The 19,159-nt window shown below is 48.5% G+C and overlaps 1 protein-coding gene across 3 annotated transcripts in view; it reads left to right on the forward strand.

The window, feature by feature from the left end:
- Positions 1 to 19,159, forward strand: part of Zfyve28 (zinc finger FYVE-type containing 28) — a 92,770-nt gene that overhangs the window by 61,914 nt on the left and 11,697 nt on the right. For all 3 annotated transcript variants that reach the window (XM_051200180.1, XM_051200181.1, XM_051200179.1), the window contains one exon: positions 4,808 to 6,127. In XM_051200180.1, coding sequence (XP_051056137.1) covers positions 4,808 to 6,127 — 1,320 coding nt within the window. The remainder of the gene's footprint in view (positions 1 to 4,807; positions 6,128 to 19,159) is intronic.

Below are 19,159 nucleotides of genomic sequence, written 5' to 3' on the forward strand. Positions count from 1 at the left end.
TACATGAGTCTTGGTTTGTTAGGCTCCCTTCTGCTATACCATAATCTTCCTCTTGTTGGACTGAACATCTGTCTGCCCAGTGGCTCAGTGGGATGGGTTGTTCATGCCCTAGGGAAGGCCTCATGATGGGCTGGAAACAATGTGGAGGCCATGGCCACCCATTTTTGAGTGCCTTCCTGGTGTTTCCTCCCTTGATCACTCTTGAGGGGTCTTAGTGGTACCAGAGCCTCCTTAGAACTTGCTTAGCACAGGGTCGCCTCAGGCACAGTCAGTGAGGCCAGAATTTCTTTGAGGGTGCACAGAACATAGAAATATGCTGGAACAGATGTCCCCCAAGAAGAGACCTCTCTGAGCTTTTCCTGTGGGCAGCCTTGAAGGCTTCAGACCTCAGGGAGTCAGCAAACTGGGAGCAGGGTGCTCAGTCTATTTTATGGTTCAGTTTATCCTATAGATGGCTCTTGGCTCTTTTCCTCTCACTCTGTGGAATGCAAACCCTAGACTTCAGGCTGAGGACTTGCCCTTCTTGGTTCCAAGAGAAGGGGTGACAGTAAATGAGGAGAGATACAGACAGTGCAGAGGCCAAGAAGGAAAGCACAGCCGGGCCTTGACAGAGGGGTGGGTCCTTGTAGGAAGAATGGTGCAGGTGCTGGAGCAATGAGAAGAAGGTTTGAGGACTCAGGAGAGAGAGAGGCCCACAGATACCTGCCCCTTCTTCCCAGGAAGTGTTTGACAATTCCAGGCAAATGTTTCCTTGCCCAAGGTTCAGGCTGGAGGCCAGAACCCAGGCGCAGTGTGCCGGGAGAACACATCAGCACTGGGGCAGCCGGGGAGCACAGCTGCTGGGTTCAGGTATAGGAGGAGTCGGCACAAAGCCCCCCAGGAACACTGGGAGGTTTCCTGCGATCTTGCGCTCTCAGGAGACAGATGTGTGCCTCGAGTTCCCTGTCAGTCTGCTCTGGAAACTTTTGCCAAAGGTTGAAGGTTCATGGGATGGGGAGTTGGAAGGCTGGGCTCAGAAGGCCAGAGCTCCTTCTCTAAAGACTCTGGAGTGTAGGAAGATGGAGGGCTCAGGTAGCAATAAACCTGGTGGATGTCTGAGCCGGTGTGGTAATGAACCCTAATTCCACATTCCTAGCCAAAGACAGGGAGCACAAGACAGCATCATTTGTCACTGTTAGGATGTTTTAGGTCTGATGTCCAGCATGCAGTTCAAACCTGTTGAGAAATGTGGAGACAAGAAAGTATGATCAATGGCCAGGAGAAGAGCATGTGACTCGGAGGCTAGACTAAACATACAAGGATATGAATCATTGAACTGCAGGGCATACAATAAAGAGGGAATTTGGATGAGAAGAGAGAAGTTACAGACATAGGATCTATTAAAATGCTACTCAAGAGCTAAAGTGTTCACCGTACAAAAATAAAAGCAATGGGTGGGTCTGAAAGCAGATTGGACCTAGCAGAATATAGAGGTAACGAGCCTGAGGATAGATCAGCAGAGGAAGCACAAAGACAGGATGAGTGAGGAAGCAAGCAGACAGAGCCATCGGTATGAGAGGCGTGTGCAACACACTCACAGGCCTAACGCGTCATCGGAATCCCAGAAAGGGACAAGAGAGGATGAATAGAAGTAATATTCAAAGAAAACGGCCTAGAATTTTCCAAAACTGATGAGAACTCTACTCATATATTCAGGAGTCTCAAACGACAAGCAAGATGAGCATAAAACATCCCTGTGCATGTCATAGTAAAATTGCCAACAACAAAGAAAAATCTTAAAAACAGTGAGGGCAGAAAATGACATATTACTTTAAAAGTAGCGAAGATAGACCCCTCTACACACCAAAACAAACAAACAAGCAAACAAAAAACTGGGCATGGTGGCACACACCTCTAACTCCAGTGTTTGGGTTCAAGTCCAGCCAGTGCAAGAATAAAGAAGAAAGGAAATGAAAGCAAGAAAGAAAAATAATGGACAGGAGACATCATTACAGACTTTACAGATACTATGAACAATTCTATGTCAATGAATTTGACAATTTGAAATGAAAAAATTTTACAAAGAAATCAAAGCTGACAAGAGAACTAAAACTTTTAAATGCAGTATATATTAAGAGAACTTAATCCATTATTTTAAAACCTCCCACAAATAAAATATAAACAGAATAAGTCATATGGACCAATATACAGTACGGCCATGAAGCATTGCAGAACAGTGCTACATTTTTTTCTCTAGTAAGTGGGCTCATCTAATAGGTATTCATGTGAGGAAAAAAAGTCTCATTTATGCATATCTATTACTATTGCAATCACATACAAAATCCATTCCAGATACAGTAGATGTATACATGTGAAAAGAGGAAGAGTTTTCAGGGGAAGATAGTCAAGATCATCATTGTAACAGTGGAGCAGGCAGCTGTTTCCTAAACAGGACACAGAAGGGCTCGCTGTGAAAAACATGTTGTTGGTGGTATAGTGTAGGGTTGAGCACTTAGCCAACCTAGCGTGTGTGAGGCCTTGGGTTCAATTCTCAGCACCACTAAAAAATATGATACATTAGACTTTATTACATTAAAAAATGTCTTACCAATAGGCATCTGGAAGAGAATGAGATGTGGACTGAAGAACTGGAGAGTAAATCCATTAAGAACTTAACTCCAAAACACATAACAAAAATCAATCAAAAAGAAAAATGGGTGTATGTTTTGAGTAGGTGTCACACATAGGATATGTAAGGATTGATAAGTATGCAACCTGGAGCTCAGGCTAAATAAGGTTCTATTCCACATGCACCAGAGAGGCCATAGACCCCTTGTATCCAAGCTGCTTACCAACTGTGTTGTCGGTCTTCACTGTCAGCTTGACAGAATTTAGGAACATCTGGGAGACACATTGCTGGGGGTGTCTTTGACATGGTTTCCAGAGAAGTTTCACTAGACCCTCCTTAAATGTGGGTAGCACCATCCAGCTGGGCTGGAGATTCAGACTGAATAAAAAAGGAAAAAGGAGAAAGCCAGACTCAATGTCTATACTTCCTGATTGTATAGGACCTGTGACCCCTGCCTCACACTTCAGCTGCCATTGCCGTCCCTGCCATAATGACCCCAAACCACAAGCCAAAATAAGCTCACCCTCCAGTTCCTTGTGTCAGGCATTTTGTCATAGTGTTGAGGAAAGCAACTAATACACCAGCTCTGTGAGCCAGTAGCCTCTTCCTGTGTGGTGGAAATACACAGTATTCTACAGGAGAGGTGTGCAGCAATAGCAGACCATGGCAGCCAGATCTTATCAGGAGTAGACAGACTAGTAAGTGAGCTGTGGTATGTTTATAGGACAGGAGACAGTAGCCTTAAGAGTGAATGATCTACCACAGTGAACCTTGTTGTGAATGAATCTTGTGCTGGTTAGTTTTTTGTCAACTTGACACAAGCTAGAGTCATCTGGGAAGAGGGAATCTCAGTAGAGAAAATGTTTCCATCACATTGGCCTGTAGGCAAATCTGTGGGTCGTTTTTTTTGTTTTTAATTGAATTGGGAAGGCTCCATCCACTGTCAGTGGTGCCACCCCTGGGCAGGTAGTCCTGGTTTGTTTGAGACAGCAGGCTGAGCAAGCCATGAGTAAGCAGCTTCCTCCATGGTCTCTGCTTCAGTTCCTGCCTCAAGGGTCCCTCAGTGGTGGACGATAGTGTAAGCCAAGTAAACCCCTTCCTCCCAAGATACTTTTGGTCAGGGTGTCTTATCATAGCAACAGAAACGAAAACTAATACCTTGAGGCAGCAGATGTACATACACAGCAACAGAGTGCCCAGTTAAATCTGAATTTCAGACACACAACAAATACTTTTATGTCAGTGTATTCTAGATGCACACCCACACATTCACACTGTATATATGACACATAATGACATATATACATGCATTTTATAGGTATATAATCTTTTTGTTTGTTTGTTTTGAGACAGGGTCTCACTACATAGCTCTGATCGTCCTGGAACTCAATATGTAGACCAGACTGGCCTTGAACTCAGAGATCTACCTGCCTCTGCCCCATAAGTGCTGGAATTAAATGCATGTGTTACTACACCCAGCTTGTATATATTATCTTGCACCAAAAACTATTCAAATTTGCATGCACTGACAATACTCTGAAATCTGAAATGCAAATTTCAATTAATTTCTACACAAACATGTCAGTGAACAGTGCCTGCCATGAGAAATTCTCATTTCTCTAGATACTAAAGGCAGGCAAAACCATTTCTGCCTGTAGATATAGAGTCAAGATGACAGCAACCAAGGAGATTGGAGGCATAGGAGCATGCCTGGGGCCCTGATTACTTATTTTGGGGTGCAGATACTGTCCATGTAATTGTGCTTGAGTTTAGAAACTCAGAAAGCCTCACAGTTCTCGTCTTAATGTAATATTTTAATGTATTTGAGAATTTCATGCTTGCATACGGTGCATTTTATTAATAGTCACAATATTCCTATGATCGAGGTCTTAATGCATGGTAGACAAATGCTCACCACTAAATATTCCTGACTAACTTGGGCTTTAGCGTTTCCAGTGAGAGGCCCCAGAATCTCATTTTTAAGTATAATTTACAAATATAGTGATAGCTACTTACACTTCTACCCCTGTGGTGCAGAAGAGAGCTTCCTTTTGAAGGGGAGGGACAGCGTGTGTGAAGCACAAGTGCATGCTCCCTGAGCTCTTCAGTATGGGTGCCAGCTTCGGGGGACTGCCTCTGCTACTATTGGCAGTCACTGGCATTTTGAGACCCTCAGCCTGGTTTCTGTCGACCCTGTAGGGATCTGCTGCAGGCGCTGACTGAGGAGGAGCTGCACACACTGGAACGGAGCCTCTGCGTTTCTCAGGATGTGGAGCTCCCCATCCGGGCAGACACCCAGGCACCCAGTGCCCTGGCACCTACCTTTTCTGCATCCCTTCCCCCCGAGGAGCCACTCTCAGCCAGTGCCAGCAACCCAGAGGCAGAGCTGGCCTGCTCAATGCAGTATGATGATCAGGAGTTGGAGGAGCTCAGCCGCATGGTCCACAGGGCTGGGGACGAGATGTCTTCTCTGCTTTCGCCGCCCAGTGCCTGCCAGTCCCCAGCACGTAGGCCAGGCACAGAGGCCAGCCCCCGAGGGGAAGCCTCTCCAGCCAGAGCCCGGCTGAAATCAGGTAGTGATGAGGAGGAAAGGGTATTCTTCATGGATGATGTCGAGGTGACAGAGTCTCCTGCCAGGTCAGAATCCCCAGGGGGCGCATTTGAGTTGACAGGTAGCACAGAGAGCAATGTTCGACAGAGAGGGCAGGGTGGTCAGAGTGGAGAGGTGGGGCTTGGCGCACCATCCCTGGTAAAGGAGGAAGACTGGAGCAACAACAACGTTGAGGACGACAAGGTAAAGCTGGCCAGTCTTGTGGGCTCCACTTCCTGCAGCTGCCTGGACTCACAGCTGTACCTGGACGGCTGGGAGGTGAGCGCAAATGATGCCGAGACAGCTGAGATGATTGCACACCGGACCGGGGGCATGAAACTTTCAGCCACAGTCATCTTCAACCCCAAGTCTCCCACCTCCCTGGACTCTGCTGTGGTGGCAACGCAAGAAGCCACAGACCATGGCATTTCCCCGTTGGAGCCCAGGGCAGAGGAGACAGGGGACAATTCACACAAACTCGGCGCTGCAGCCACCAACTGCCTCCTCCACTCCTGTGTGTGCTGTGGGAGCTGTGGGGACAGCAGGGAGGATGCGGTGGAGCATCTGCGGGAGAGGTGTGGTCCAGGAAGCATCATCAGTGCCTCTAACCCTTCTGTAAGCTTAGCCAAGGCTGGTGACAAAGAGCCTGAGAGACTAGATGAGGCCCGGTCTTCTCCCGATGTCAGCCTGCCTGCAGAAGATGCCTCCAATGGGCAGGAGCCCAAAGCCCCTGCTTCCAACAAGTGCCTGGCACATACCTCAGAGCCTCATGTGGATACAGCAAGCAGGTTGCAAGGAGAGGATGAGGTCAAAAGCCAGCCGGAGCCAGAGACCAGAAATCAGGACCCTGAGAAGTCCTCTGTGGTCAGGGGGGACAGTCCAAGCGAAGAAAGGGCCCAGGCAGAACCCCAGCACCTGTCGGGTTCCAGGTAAGGGCTGCTTTGTTCAAGGGACCAGACTTACTCTCTTCTTGCAATCAGGACATGTCCTGGCTGATTCTGAAAGCACTGAGATGCTTTCTCATGGAGTTTTTTGGCCATCAAACAGGTTCTGGACCCAGGGCAGATATGTGGTTGATGTCTGAAAGGATGAGGTATGGACTACCCCTGGAGATACCCATCCTACACTAAGTTAAGCTGCCTACCAATGATCTCCAGGGGCATCTCTCAGGTAATGCCGGCACAGGGCCACCCCCTTTCATCTGGGTATCTCATTGTAACCCTGGTGTAGCCCATGGTAAACTGCAGGGCTAAGTGGGTGTAGGTGGGAACTAAGCACACAGCACACTGACCTTTGTTCACCAACATACTTGCTGGGCCCACACAGCTGAAGCGAGATTCACAGGAACCATGACCATGTACAGAGCCATGCTGAGCTCTTGCATGCCCTTGGGCAAATTCTTGGGCAGTATTCCCATGACCTCTGCCTGTCCTCAGCTCTGTGCTCTCTCTGCTCCCTGTGGCTCTTCCCTCCCTAGGAAATCCCTCGCTGTTGTCTGGTGATGTCAGATTGGGGTGGGGTTTTGGGTTTCTAGAGTAGACATGTTCCTTTAGAGCTGAGGCTTCATTCGCTCTTTGCCTCTCACCTGAGTGTTCTGTCCATAGCAGACTTTGACAGGCATTGCTGATGTTGACTGATTGATCTGCTTTGTCTTTAATGTTGGGGGTAGGAGGAGGGGCAAAGAAGCCAGCCCAGCCTGAGTGGGCCATACATTGTTGTGATGTCCTCAGGACCCTCCTTTTGTGGAAACCTATCTGGACAAGGGGGGGGGGGCAGGAGAGGAAGGGTCTCCCCCTAGAGGTCCTGGAATCCAACACATATGGGTGTGTACAGGTTGGGACAAGGGCAAAGGAAGCTCCTGGGCCATGAGCAGATGCTCCTTCCTATCCCTCATCCCTTCCTGGGCAGCAAATGGTCACCACCTTCCCTGGAAGCCTGAGGGAAAGCTGGTCAGGATCCATGTCTGTCATAAATCCAAAGGCTCCCCGCTTACCACATCGCTCTTTGCTCTGCTGCTGGCTGTGGGGCTGGATTGTAACTTCCGTGGCCAGGAGAAGCCACTGTGGCAGAAGGCCCTAAGCTGCCAACTCCCTAGCCACCGGCAACCTCTGATCTGCTTTTGGCATCTGTGATCTTCTGACTGTGGACATAGAGTACGTCATGCCGTGCAGGCCCTTCATGTCCCTCATCTTTTCCTGAGCGTGTTCTCAAAGGTCATCTACACTGCAGCCAGGGTAGCATTTCCCTACACTACAGCCGTATCACTCACTGTGCAGAGCGGCCGTGCTATGTCTCTCCCTTCACGGTTGGTGGATGTGTAGGCTGTTTCTTGGCTATCAAGAATAATGCTGCTATGAAATTCTTTTTCCATTTCATGTGGACATGTGTTTTCATTGTTTTGGGTTTCTAGGAGTAGAACATGCAGGTCATATGGCATCTAGCTGTTTTCCACATGCCTGTGGTTATATACATCCTACAAGTGTTTGTATAAGGGGTTTAAGTTATTCACATGGACTGTGATTGTTAAGTACTTTTCTATCCTTAGGGCATAATCCATTATGCAGTTAGTCATATTAATGTGTGCCTTGTCGGGTGCACATCTGAATTTTCAGCCCTTTGCAGGCTGTGGCAAATTTGAAGCCATCTTAGGCTATAGAGTGAGAACTTGTCTCAAAACCAAATCAAACAAACAAGAACCAAAGTTACTTGAAATTGTTTTTGTCCTTGCAGTTGTTTAAGTTTGCATTCGATTTATAGAAGATACCACTTATATTTAACTCAGTTTTATAATTACATATAATATCTGCATGCTTTCTAGACAAATCTCACCAAATCAGATGTAAAGAATCCTGTCTAGGGGGACTTTACTCTCTTCTGTGTCTAAAGGTGTTAAAGTTTCATGGCCCAGAGGTGGACTTCAGGGAGCACACTCCTGATGTTAGGCAGATGGCTCCAAGCTCCAAACCCTCTTCTCCACCTTGCTTCCTGAGCTCTAGAGAGAGACCTTACCAGAACTCTTTCTGGAGACACCCCCCACTTTCCTTTACTGAAAAGTAGAATCGGGCCAGAATGCGCTCCGTCGGGCTCTGCTGTGTGCAGGGCTGCATCCACAATCCCACTGTTGACGATGGTGCCGCTGTGGACAGATGCTGCAGATGTCTCTCCTGTTCCATAAAGCCTCTTCTCAGAGGCAGCCTCAGCATCACAGCCATGTCAAGTGGAATGAACTAACTTCCCAAAGGCTGCCAGTGGCTTCCCTGAGGCCTCTGGCTCAGTTTATTGGTGAGTGAATTATTTTTCTGCAAGGCTAACACAAAACCCTAAAAATTTCTTGACAGGAGATGTATGTGTTTTTCTTTAATTTTGATTTGCTTTTGTTCCTGTTTTGTCCAGGTAACAGCTAGCAAACACCTACAATCTGGAAGCTCCTTCCAGTCTGGGAAGGGCTTTTCACAACATGCCTCTGCATTTAGACCCAGTCCAGTTCAACATACACTGAAAACTCAGCTATGAAAAGGCGAGGAAACCCACTTGGCGGCTCAGAAGACCTCCCGCCTTCCAGGAAGCCTGTTTAGAAGATACAAAGCATCTGAAGAGCAAGCATTGGGCAGGAGGACAGGGCCTCACACAGCCATATGCTGTCTCAGTACCGTGCTTTAGGGACCTGGAAGAGGTCAACCCACAGCGGTCTGTCTGTCACTCCTGCCCCAGCACTGACAGACCAGCATGGGAGCACCTGGCATGTGTTCTGTGTCATGAGCACATTTGTCAGTGGCCAAGCCAGGTGCCGGAACCCACCCAGGAACCAGATGAATGTGGTGGGTCCTTCAAGCCTACAAGGAGGTGATACAGCAGTGTGTTTTCAAACAGAGGCAAGAGGCCAGCCACACATTTGCTGAAATGCAGATCGAGACACCAGGAGGTCTCGCTAGTGAGACAATGTTATGACAAAGCTTGCTTGTGGTCTCATTCACAGGGGGTCTATTAGTCAGGGTTCTCTAAAGGAACAGTGCTGAGAGAATATGAATATATACATATATATGTATTTACATTCTTATTTTTATACGTCTGGGTACTCCAGGAATGGCTGTCTCATGCTGGTGAGGCTGAGAAACCTGGTAGTTGTTCAGTCCCTAGGCTGGATGTCTCAGCAGTCCCAGTTTGGGGCTGTCTTCCTGGAGGGTTCCTGGGGAACTGCTGATCATCAGTCCACGTTGCAGCCCTGAAGAAGCTGGTTCTAATATGACTGAAGGAATGCCTCAGCAACAGGATAGTGAGGGCAAGCAGGCCGGAAGCAAAGTACTTTTTCTTCTTGCCTTTCTATGTGGGCTGCAACCAGGGGTTGCCCACATTTAGCGTGGGTCTTCTTCCTTTAAATAACCTAAGAAAATCCCTCACAGGAGTGCTCGGCACCTCGGGTTTCAGTTGCATTCCATATGCAGTCAAGTTGACACTCAAGATTATCCATCACAAGTGGGTCACGAGTCTCTGCTAATTCTGCATCTGGGAGTCTGCCTCTCCCTGGTGTCCCTGAAAGGGGCAGTTAGTTACCTTCACTCCGCGAGCAGCAGGGACCATTTCACTGCTGCTACAATTTGATCGTGGGACTCACGCATCACCTGGCAGGCGCCTCCACCTCCTGTGGTGTGAGGCATGGAAGGTATAATGAACTGTGGGGAGGCCCTGTGGCCCCAGGCTTCTGTGCCACGTGTGAGCTACAGTTGGGAGAAAAGCTGGGGGTTGTGGCGAGAGACCTGCCTTCAAGGCTGGAGTCCCCCCCCCCCCCCCCCCCCCCCGTTTCCCTGGAGTGTGTGTGTGGCTAGTCAGCTAGAAGAGGGCCACTGTGGGGGAGGAGCGTTGCTGCTGTCAGGGGACCAGCACGTGCTGGAGGCAGATGGATCTAAGGCTGAGAATGTGGGCCTGCTGGAGAAGGCCGTCTCCCGGTGGCCTCCTGGTCCTGGCTGACTCCACCAGCACCACCCCCCAGGGCGGCAGGACATTGTCCTTGGTCAGGCAGATGCACTGACCCTGCTGAATGAATGTTCTGGAACCTGTGCTGTTTAGTTATTTGTTTTCTGCTGGCTTCTTGCCTATCTGTTCAGTGGGAGAAAGTTGACTTATTTATTTAGTTTGGGTTTTCTTGTTTGTTTGCTTGTTTGTTTGTTTGTTTGGTTGGTTTTTGAGACAAGGTTTCTCTGTGTAGATCAGACTGGCCTCAAACCCACAGAGATTCATCTGCCCCTGCCTCTCAAGTGCTGGGATTAAAGGTGTATACCATCACTGCCCTGCAGAAGTTGACATTTTTAAAAAGCTGGTCTTCTCCCACCTAGCCTTAGCTTCCTCACTCAAATTGTTCTTTGGTGTCAACTCCATTGGCCGCTTGTCAGAGGATGAAAACTACTCAAGCCTGTCTCCTACCCTGGACATTGCAGAAGTGTTTGCTGTACAAATTATACTAATCCCTCTTTTTTCCCCCTTCTGATTGTAAGTGTGGCCCCTGTTCATTGTAAAAACTCTAGGAAACATTAAAAAGACTAAGAGAAGTAAATAAAAACTTCCCACACTTTATGAATAGTTTTGATTATTTTCCTACTAAGAACATGTGAGCATTTCTCCACAAAATTCTTTAAAAACACAACTGTAGGGCTGGATAGATGGCTTAATGATTAAGAGCACTGGCTGCTTTTCCAGAGGACCTGGTCGCAATTCACATGGCAGCTCACCGCTGTCTGGAACTCTAGTCCCAAGGGCTCTAATGCCCTCTTCTGGCATCATCTATGGGCAGCAGACAAATATGTAGTAAATAAAAACATACAGGAAAAACACCCATACACACAAAATTAAAAGTTAAACTCCACAACTCCAATTGAAATCGTATCGTGACACAGAACATAGTCTAGTTACTCTGTATTTTCAGTTTCTGTGTTAAGTTAATCTTGTACAGTTTCCTTTGTTTTTTTTTTTTTTTTGTTTTCCTTAGAATCTATCCCAGGGTCTAGAATCAGCACCACAAAGGCTGAAATCTTTCAGGAGAAGGATTGATTTAATGTACACGGCATACATCCTCCAAGGTGTACCCATCCTTATCAACACAAAAGCCCACATCTTGCTAACATGGGAGGCAAAACCTGGCCCCCTACTGGCTGTGTGCTCTTATTTTTTTTAATTAATTAATTTATTTTTTATTTTACATGTCGATCCCAGTTCCCTCTCCCTCCCTCCCTTGCTCTTACCCTCTCTGCCCTCTCACATGCACCTTGATCACCCTCCCCTCCCATCCCCCACCCCAATACCATATGTAGGGGAATGCCATCCAGGTGGGGTCAGGTAGATCTGCCAAGTCATTTGAAGTAGGGACTAGGGCTTCTCTCCTGTCTCTAGATTAAGGCAGTATCCCTCCATGGGGGATGTGTCCACAAGGTCCTTTTGTGTACCAGGAATACATCCTGGCTCCACTGTCTGAGGTCCCTTAGACTGCTCAGTCCTTCTAGCTGAGACCCATGTTTAGGGGGTCTGAGTCAGTCCCATGCTGGTTTCCCAGCTATCAGTCTGGTGCCTGTTAGCTCCTCCCTTGTTCAGGTAAGCTGTCTCTATGTGTTTCTGCAACCTGGTCTTGTCCTCTCCATCTGCATCTGGGTTCTAGTTCGACTCAGTGTTTAGGTATGGGTGTTTGCTCCTGTTTCTAACAGCTACTAGATGGGGGCTCCATGATGATGGATAAGTTAGTTGTTGATATCACTATCCAGGAAGGGAATTTATGGTGGACTTTCCACGGTTGCTCAAATTGTTAGTTGGCGGCAGTCTTGTAGGTCTCTAGACCTTTCTTTAGGTTCAGTTTTCTCTTCAAACCAATACTGGCTCCCTCTTTTATGTTCTCTCTCTCTCTCTCTCTCTCTCTCTCTCTCTCTCTTTCTGTCTCTCTGTCTCTCTCTCTCTCTCCTGTCTTCTATTCCTACCCTGACTCAATCTTCCTGGTCGCAGTGTTTTCCTTTCCTCCCCCTCATTTTCTCCTACTTCTCTCTTCATTCGCTGCCCCCCCCCACTTCCCCTGAGCTCTGGGGGACTTGTCCCTTCCCGGTTCTGTGAGGGACTTCATATGAATCTCTTAGAATACACCTTGTATCCTAGTTCCTCTGGTGGTGTGAATTATAGGCCGGTGACCCTTTGCTCTAGGTCTAAAATCCACATATGAGCGAGTACATACCATGTTCCTCTTTTTGTGACTGGGTTACCTCATTCAGGATGGTTTCTTCAAGTGCCATCCACTGGCCTGCGAATTTCAGGATTCCATTATTTTTTTCTGCAGAGTAGTATGTGCTCTTATTTGGGGCCTGAGAGTTTCCTTGGTTTTTCGTTTGCCTCATTGTACAGCTGACATTCCGGTTTTCCTCACTGCCACACGGCAACCCTCTCTTAGGCATAGCAGATACTTTTTTCTGATCTCTTAGTGACTGTTTGTTCTCTGTGCTGATGCCTCTGGATTTACAGATTTCTTTAGTTCTATTTTATGTCACCAAGTTTACAAAAGTTCTGAGGAGGCTTTTATTTTCCTGCTTCCCTTTGCTGTGATCCGCGGTGCATGTTGTGTGTAGTGTTGCTCCTTGTCTCCTGGTCACCATGGTTTTCCTTCCTCTCCATCAGCCCCACAACAAGGATGCATAGTGAGGTGAGGCTTGGCCCCACATCCAGGGATTTGGGCCACCTGGCCTTTGTTTTCTGAAATAAGGTCTTGTTATATAGCTTTACCATCTTGCTTGAGCCTCCAGAGTGCTGGGTCTATAGACATCCAGCCTTCAAAAATGTCCGCCTGTAACTGCTAGACTGATGGCCAGCCTAACTGATACCTGGCTTTGGCTCAAGAATTCAATCGAAACTGGTTACCATCTGTGTCCCTCCTGCAGAAGTCCAACCTGCTCTGTGTTTTTCCACTCTGGTTACATCCTTGTTGGGGAATGATAGGAACCTCCCAAGGATAACTTGTGCCCAGGCCATGTGCTCTGATTGCCTCTTTATCCTGCAGCCTTGAGGTAGCAGACAGCTGACATGGGGGAGATTCCCCTATAGATCAACTGTTGAGTCCTCCTTCCCCCCACCAGAAGTATCAAACATAGCAGGATGGGCAGGCTCGGGGATGGGAAAGTTGTGCCCTTGCATGGGGTTCATGACCTAAGCTTGTGTCGTCATCTGCAAGGTAAACAAATGACATTTCTCAGCCACTAGCTTCTTGGTAAGGAAGAAGCATCGTAGCACAAGGACTTGCCACACTTTCTTGCCTTCCCTTCTCCCTTCTGGTTGCCCCTCCTACAGCATTCACTATTTCTATCCTTTGTCACCATTGGTACCCACAATGATTATTCTTACCCTGGTCATTCCTCACCATCTTTGCTGTTTTCCATCCTGACTTTGTGCTCTATATCAAAGCTCTGGATTTTGCTGTCTCCAGAACCCATTTCTGCGGTCTCAAGGGATAGTGGTCAACAGCAGGTGGGGTTTGTGCATCAAGCTTAAGCTTTCAGTTCAACCCATCCTTTCCTACCTTGTGTCTTGTCTCAGATGGGTACCTGTCTGTCTCTTTGCTGTGGTCTGAACACTTCTGCTCTTGATGGGATGATGACTGTGGTTCATGAGCACCAAGGCAGAGAGAAGCCTGCAGCCTATGCTGTGTAGATGCCAGCACCCCAGTACCCCAGAACCCCAGCACTTTTTCCACAGAAAGGTAGCAGATTAAGGTCTACCTGCTACTTCCAGGCCATGCCATACAAAGTCCCATGGCCTTCAGCCCACTTCTGGTGCCCAGCCTGGGGAGAGCAGGTGGGCTATCACAGTGTTCCTAGCTGGCTTTAATCGTGCACGAAATCCCACCCAGCTAACAGATAACAGGGACAGGCTGCCTGATGCCCTGAGCCAACCCTAGTGTCTCATTCAAGTGTCACTTCTGTCTTTTGAGCTCAGTGGCTTGAGAAGGCATGCTTTCCCTTCTATTGCAGAAAACAGCTGCAGCATCTGGTGCCCCAGGGTGTCAGTGGTGGCACACACCTTTAATCCCAACACTCTGGAGGCAGAGGCAGATGGATCTCTGAGTTCAAGGCCAGCCTGGGCTACAGAGTGAGTTCCAGGACAGCTAAAGCTGCACAGAGAAACCCTGTCTTGAAAAATCAAAACAAAACAAAACAAAAAAGCCTCATAATGTTTAAATAAGCTTACAGTTCTGGGCTGCAGATTGGACACACCTTACACTGTGCCATCAGCACAGTTCCAGGTCCTGCCTTTGTTGAGCCAATGGGGCACTTTGCCGGTGTGGTCTCGTGGGGAAATCTGTGGCTGCCTTTAAGTAGGCGTTCCTATGGTTACCCCTGCTGGCCTATGGCTGCAGTAGTCTGCCCTACCTGATTCCAGCTGCTGGGCCACCTGCTAGAGCCTCATCCACTGTCTCATATGGCACTGCATCTCCTGTGTGTCTGGATGGGACTTAGAATCCTCATTTAGGGAAATGCACTGGCTCAAGGCCAAGCGGAAGTTAGCAGCACCATGGCCTAGAAGGCAGTGGGCCCTCAGGGTGTCTCCAGGCCTAGTACTGTTGGGACTTGAAGTTTCATTATTGATATTCCTACTTCCTCCATCCTTTTACTAGATTCTTCTCTTCTGTATTCTACCCAATGTATGCATAGTATATATGAATGAGCCGAGTACATTGTATATGTGCTTGCAAACACACATATATACATTTGTATCCATGTCGGCATATGTAAATGCACTTCCAGTTACCTGCATTTCCTTACTTTCTTTGTGCACACATATCCTGCATATTTAGTTAGGAAGTAGTGATGTAAAGGTTAGGGTCCCATACAATAATAATGGGACCTTCCTGGGAGCTGGCTGAGTGCTACCCTGGTCCTGAGCCCTGGTGTCTCCTGAAGGTGCATTGTAGGCTAATAGATAGATGAAGCTGGGCAGGAAGAGGGGCTCAGGATCTGGTGGCAGACAGGACCCACAAGAGTAGTTATGGCATCTGTAGAGGAATGGCTATGGCAACTGACAGGCAGTCTTCAGATTGGGCACCACTGTACTTGATCCCATAGGGGAAGGACTGCAGACCATAACTCACATACCTCTGACACAGTCTGCCATGGTAGAGGCCTCTCTCCCTCCTGGGGTGAGGTCATGGGGATACCAGTATGGGTAGGATTTCCTCCCCAGGGGATCGTGCACGTGTATGTATCCCTCAGGTCACAGCCTGCTGGCCCATAGTGGGTACAGGTAGCACTGATGGGATGCAGATCGTGCCCGTTGACAGAGGCCATTCTGTCCCCGTTGTCATCTAGGTCGGTCTCTGTAAGGATGGGGCTTCCCAGGCCTGCCTGGGGTCTCCGTCCTCCCCCTGGATAGCCAGGGGCTCAGCGTAGCTGTTAGAGCCCACCTGTGGCCCTTGAGTATAGCTGTGAAGCCTTGCACTGTGTGGCTTCTGCACTTCCATAGGCAAATCTGGAGGGATTGCCAGCACAGGCCCCAGGAAGTCTAGGATCAGTCATGTGGGCAATGTGTGCACAGAAAATGAGTAGACCCTTGATCACTCCATGCCGGGACAGCCTCATTGTATTGTCCTATCTAGATCGTCAGAGGGCTCCCTCTTTGGCAATGACAGATTGACGCAGTCTATGACCCTATGGGCTGTCAAGCTATGTCTCAGCCCCATGTTGCAGGTCTAGGGTTCCACAGCAGGAAGACTGGTCGCCTCAGGCCCACCCTCCAGCTTGTGCTCAGGTAACTCTCTGGTTTTTGTTTGTTTGGTTGGTTTGGTTTTTTTTTTTTTTTTTTTTTTTGAGGCAGGATTTCTCTATGTAGCCCTGGCTGTCCTGGAACTCACTCTGTGGACCAGGCTGGCCTGGAACTCTCAGAAATCCACCTGCCTCTGCCTCCAGAGTGCTGGGATTAAAGGCGTGCGCCACCACTGCCCGGCAGGTAACCCTCTCTTAAGGACAGGCAGCATCAATTCCCCATTCTGTAGATTAAGTAAACTGAGGCCCTGGTGGAGGTGGTGTGATACCTGGGAACCTTTGGCCCATGCCTGGGGCCCCAATTCATTAGCAGCATGGGTGTGAGAGCAATTCACAGGCTAATTGCTTCCATGTCTTCAGACAGGCATGCCTCAGGGCAGGACACTCTCTGTCCTTGTCCTCAGCAGAAGCTGAATGCATGGTCTTGGTCAGTATTAGTAGAGAGACTGAAAATGTAAAGAAAGTTCCTATCAAGCTGACCGACCCATCTCACCGGGCAGTGACCTTGCTGCCGCTTAGAGGAGGTAGAGCCTAGCTCATTTTGCACTTGTGGACCTAGTGCCTGCCATGCCTTGTTCACATTCAGGACTATTTGCTGTCCCACGGTGACTCTTCCGTATCTCAGAGGGCCCTTTGATTACTGACAAATGCAAATGCGGACTGGAAGTCATACTCTTTCTCTGCCTCAGAGAGAGCCTGTTGGTGGCAAGGGGAAGAGGAGCAGGTGGCATGGGAATTTCAGAGGGTGGGGAAGGGTATCCCTCAGTCTCAGCCACCCTCACATGGCTGGAGTCCCCAGCCTGGGATGCTGTGGTGGAAGTGAGGCTCCACCTCCCCAGCAGGTAACCCTGAGAGGCTTGGGAGAGGCAACTGGGACCCGGCATCCTTAGTGAAAGTTGTATGTCAACTGAAGCCCACTCCCATGGGGGCGCAGTTTCTCTTAAAGGCACCTCTCAGGCTTCTGCCTTCCTTGGCTCCGTGCAGTCTGTCTTCAGGTGCTGTGTCGTTCAAACACTGCACGTAGAAGCACTGATCGAGACCACCTCTTTGCGGTGTCCCGTGTTCAATTTGTGGGATGAATGCAACAGTAAGCACGCTTTGCAGAGCACTTCCCTAGATGTATAAACATTGATTACACACTCCGACTCCGCTAAATGACTTAAGCTATAATTATATGTTAGGTATGACAGTTTCCTCTGACTGCTTTAAACACTGTAAATGTGCTGTGTTGTATGGACAGCTTCTGCTCACTGCGTGGATGTCCCCTCCCTGCAAACCACTCTGGGTATCATTGCCCTGAGGCAGTCGTACTGGGATCTCACCGCCTGGATCTTCCTTTGTCTGGTCATCATGACATTTTACTGCCATTCTGTGGGTAAAGAGATCTCATCTCTGGACCAAGTAACTCATGGGGGTTGCCCAGCAGGTGTGAGATGGTCTCAGGAGGGGAATCACAAATTCCACATCTAGATTAGTGTAAGAGCTGCTTTAACAAAGCACCAGCCAGCAAGGGCACCTAAAGCCAGACTTCTACTGTCAAGTTTCAGAGGCTGGAGGTCTGTCAGAGTACACCCCCAGCTGAAGCTTCTGAGCCTTCCTATCTCCTCTAGCTCCTAAAGCTCCTGGCAGTTCATGGCTTGTGGGAAATCTTCTCTGTCCCAGATCAAGTCTGGTCTCATCTTGAGATCCTTCCACTGAAGAATCTAAAAAAGTATCTTTTCCCCATCAACTCACAGCCCAACTTTCTGGGGCGTGATATGGGTGTGTCAGCCTTTGGGGGCATATGGCACTCACCATGGCATCCAAATCTTGGGCTTCTAACCATTCTACTCTCCCACTCCTCCCCAGAGAAGGCCCCATTGGGTAAGTCTTCACGATGCTGTCAGAGGGTGCCTGGCCAGAGGCAGGAGGCTGCTGCAAGCCCTGCAAGCTACTCTGTTTCCTTAATCCATACAGCGTCTGGTCACTGCAAAGTGGTCGTCCCTCAGAGAGGAGAGCCTGCCTGTGTGAGGGCTCCATGTCTGTCCCACAGACATGGAGGCTAGTGCATGTGCTGGGGGTCCTTTTGTGTAGTAGGTCCAGAGCAAGAAGACTGTTAGAGGTTTCACGTGTTCATTAAATGTACCATCTGAGAGATGAGTCCACAAGCCGTAATCAGACTTGTGTTGTGGAGTCGTCTATTTGTGACCTGGGCATGGATGGTTTTCCCCATAGGACAATGTGGTGGTTTGAAAGAAAACCAGAGAAAGTGGCACTATTAGGATGTGTGGCTTGGAGGAAGTGTGTCACTGTGGTGTGTCACTGTGGGAGAGGGCTTTGAGGTCTCTTGCTCAAGATTCCTTCAGTGTAATGGGCAGTCAACTTCCTGCTGCCTTCTGGTCAAGATGTAGCAAGCACCATGTCTGTGTGCATGCCACCATGCTCCCTGTCATGGTGATAACAGACTGAATCTCTGAAACTGTAAGTGAACCACCCCAATTATGTTTTCTTTATAAGATTTGCTGTGGTTATGGTGTCTTGTCACAGCAATAAAAACCCTAACTAAGACAGACACTGGAACAGATTCTGAAGGAACTTGAAGCTCCTAGAGGAATTCGGGAAAAGAACATGGTAGGCTCAGGGACACTGTGGAAAGTCATTATGGCCACATCATACCTGCCTTCTCTGTGATAGCACTTGGGAAGGCTGAGAGCAAGGGGAGAGAGGTTGAAGGGACAAGACAAAGGGATTTGAATAGAGGGCGATAACTTTTGACCTTTGTATGCAAAGTTCCTCTGCCCCAGACCTGTCAGAGTCTTCCTAGGAGCTTCAGTGTTTGGGGGCAGTCTGTGCCTGGTACAGCCTTGGATACTGGACTCCTCTGAGTCATGGCACACTCCTTCTGAGACATAGGACACCCCTCCATGAATAAATGTCTTGGGGTTTTTGTAACATAGTATGACAAGCAGCCCATGGTGCTGCAGAGAGAACTGGCCACCTTTCAGTCTTGAAGGCAGGAAGTCGAGATCAGGGAGTCTCAGAGCTGGTTCTGTCAGGAGCTGAAAGAAAACTCTGCCCCAGGTTACCGTCCTGTTCCTGGTGGTGGCCAGGCATCCCTGAGTTCTTTGACTTGAGAAAGTATCACCTCCAACCCATGTTTTCATCGCCATGCTGTCTGTGCCCAGATGTACACTAGGCCTCATAAAG

This window comes from Phodopus roborovskii, unplaced genomic scaffold (assembly GCF_943737965.1).
Source record: "Phodopus roborovskii unplaced genomic scaffold, PHOROB, whole genome shotgun sequence".
NCBI classification, from domain to species: domain Eukaryota; kingdom Metazoa; phylum Chordata; class Mammalia; order Rodentia; family Cricetidae; genus Phodopus; species Phodopus roborovskii.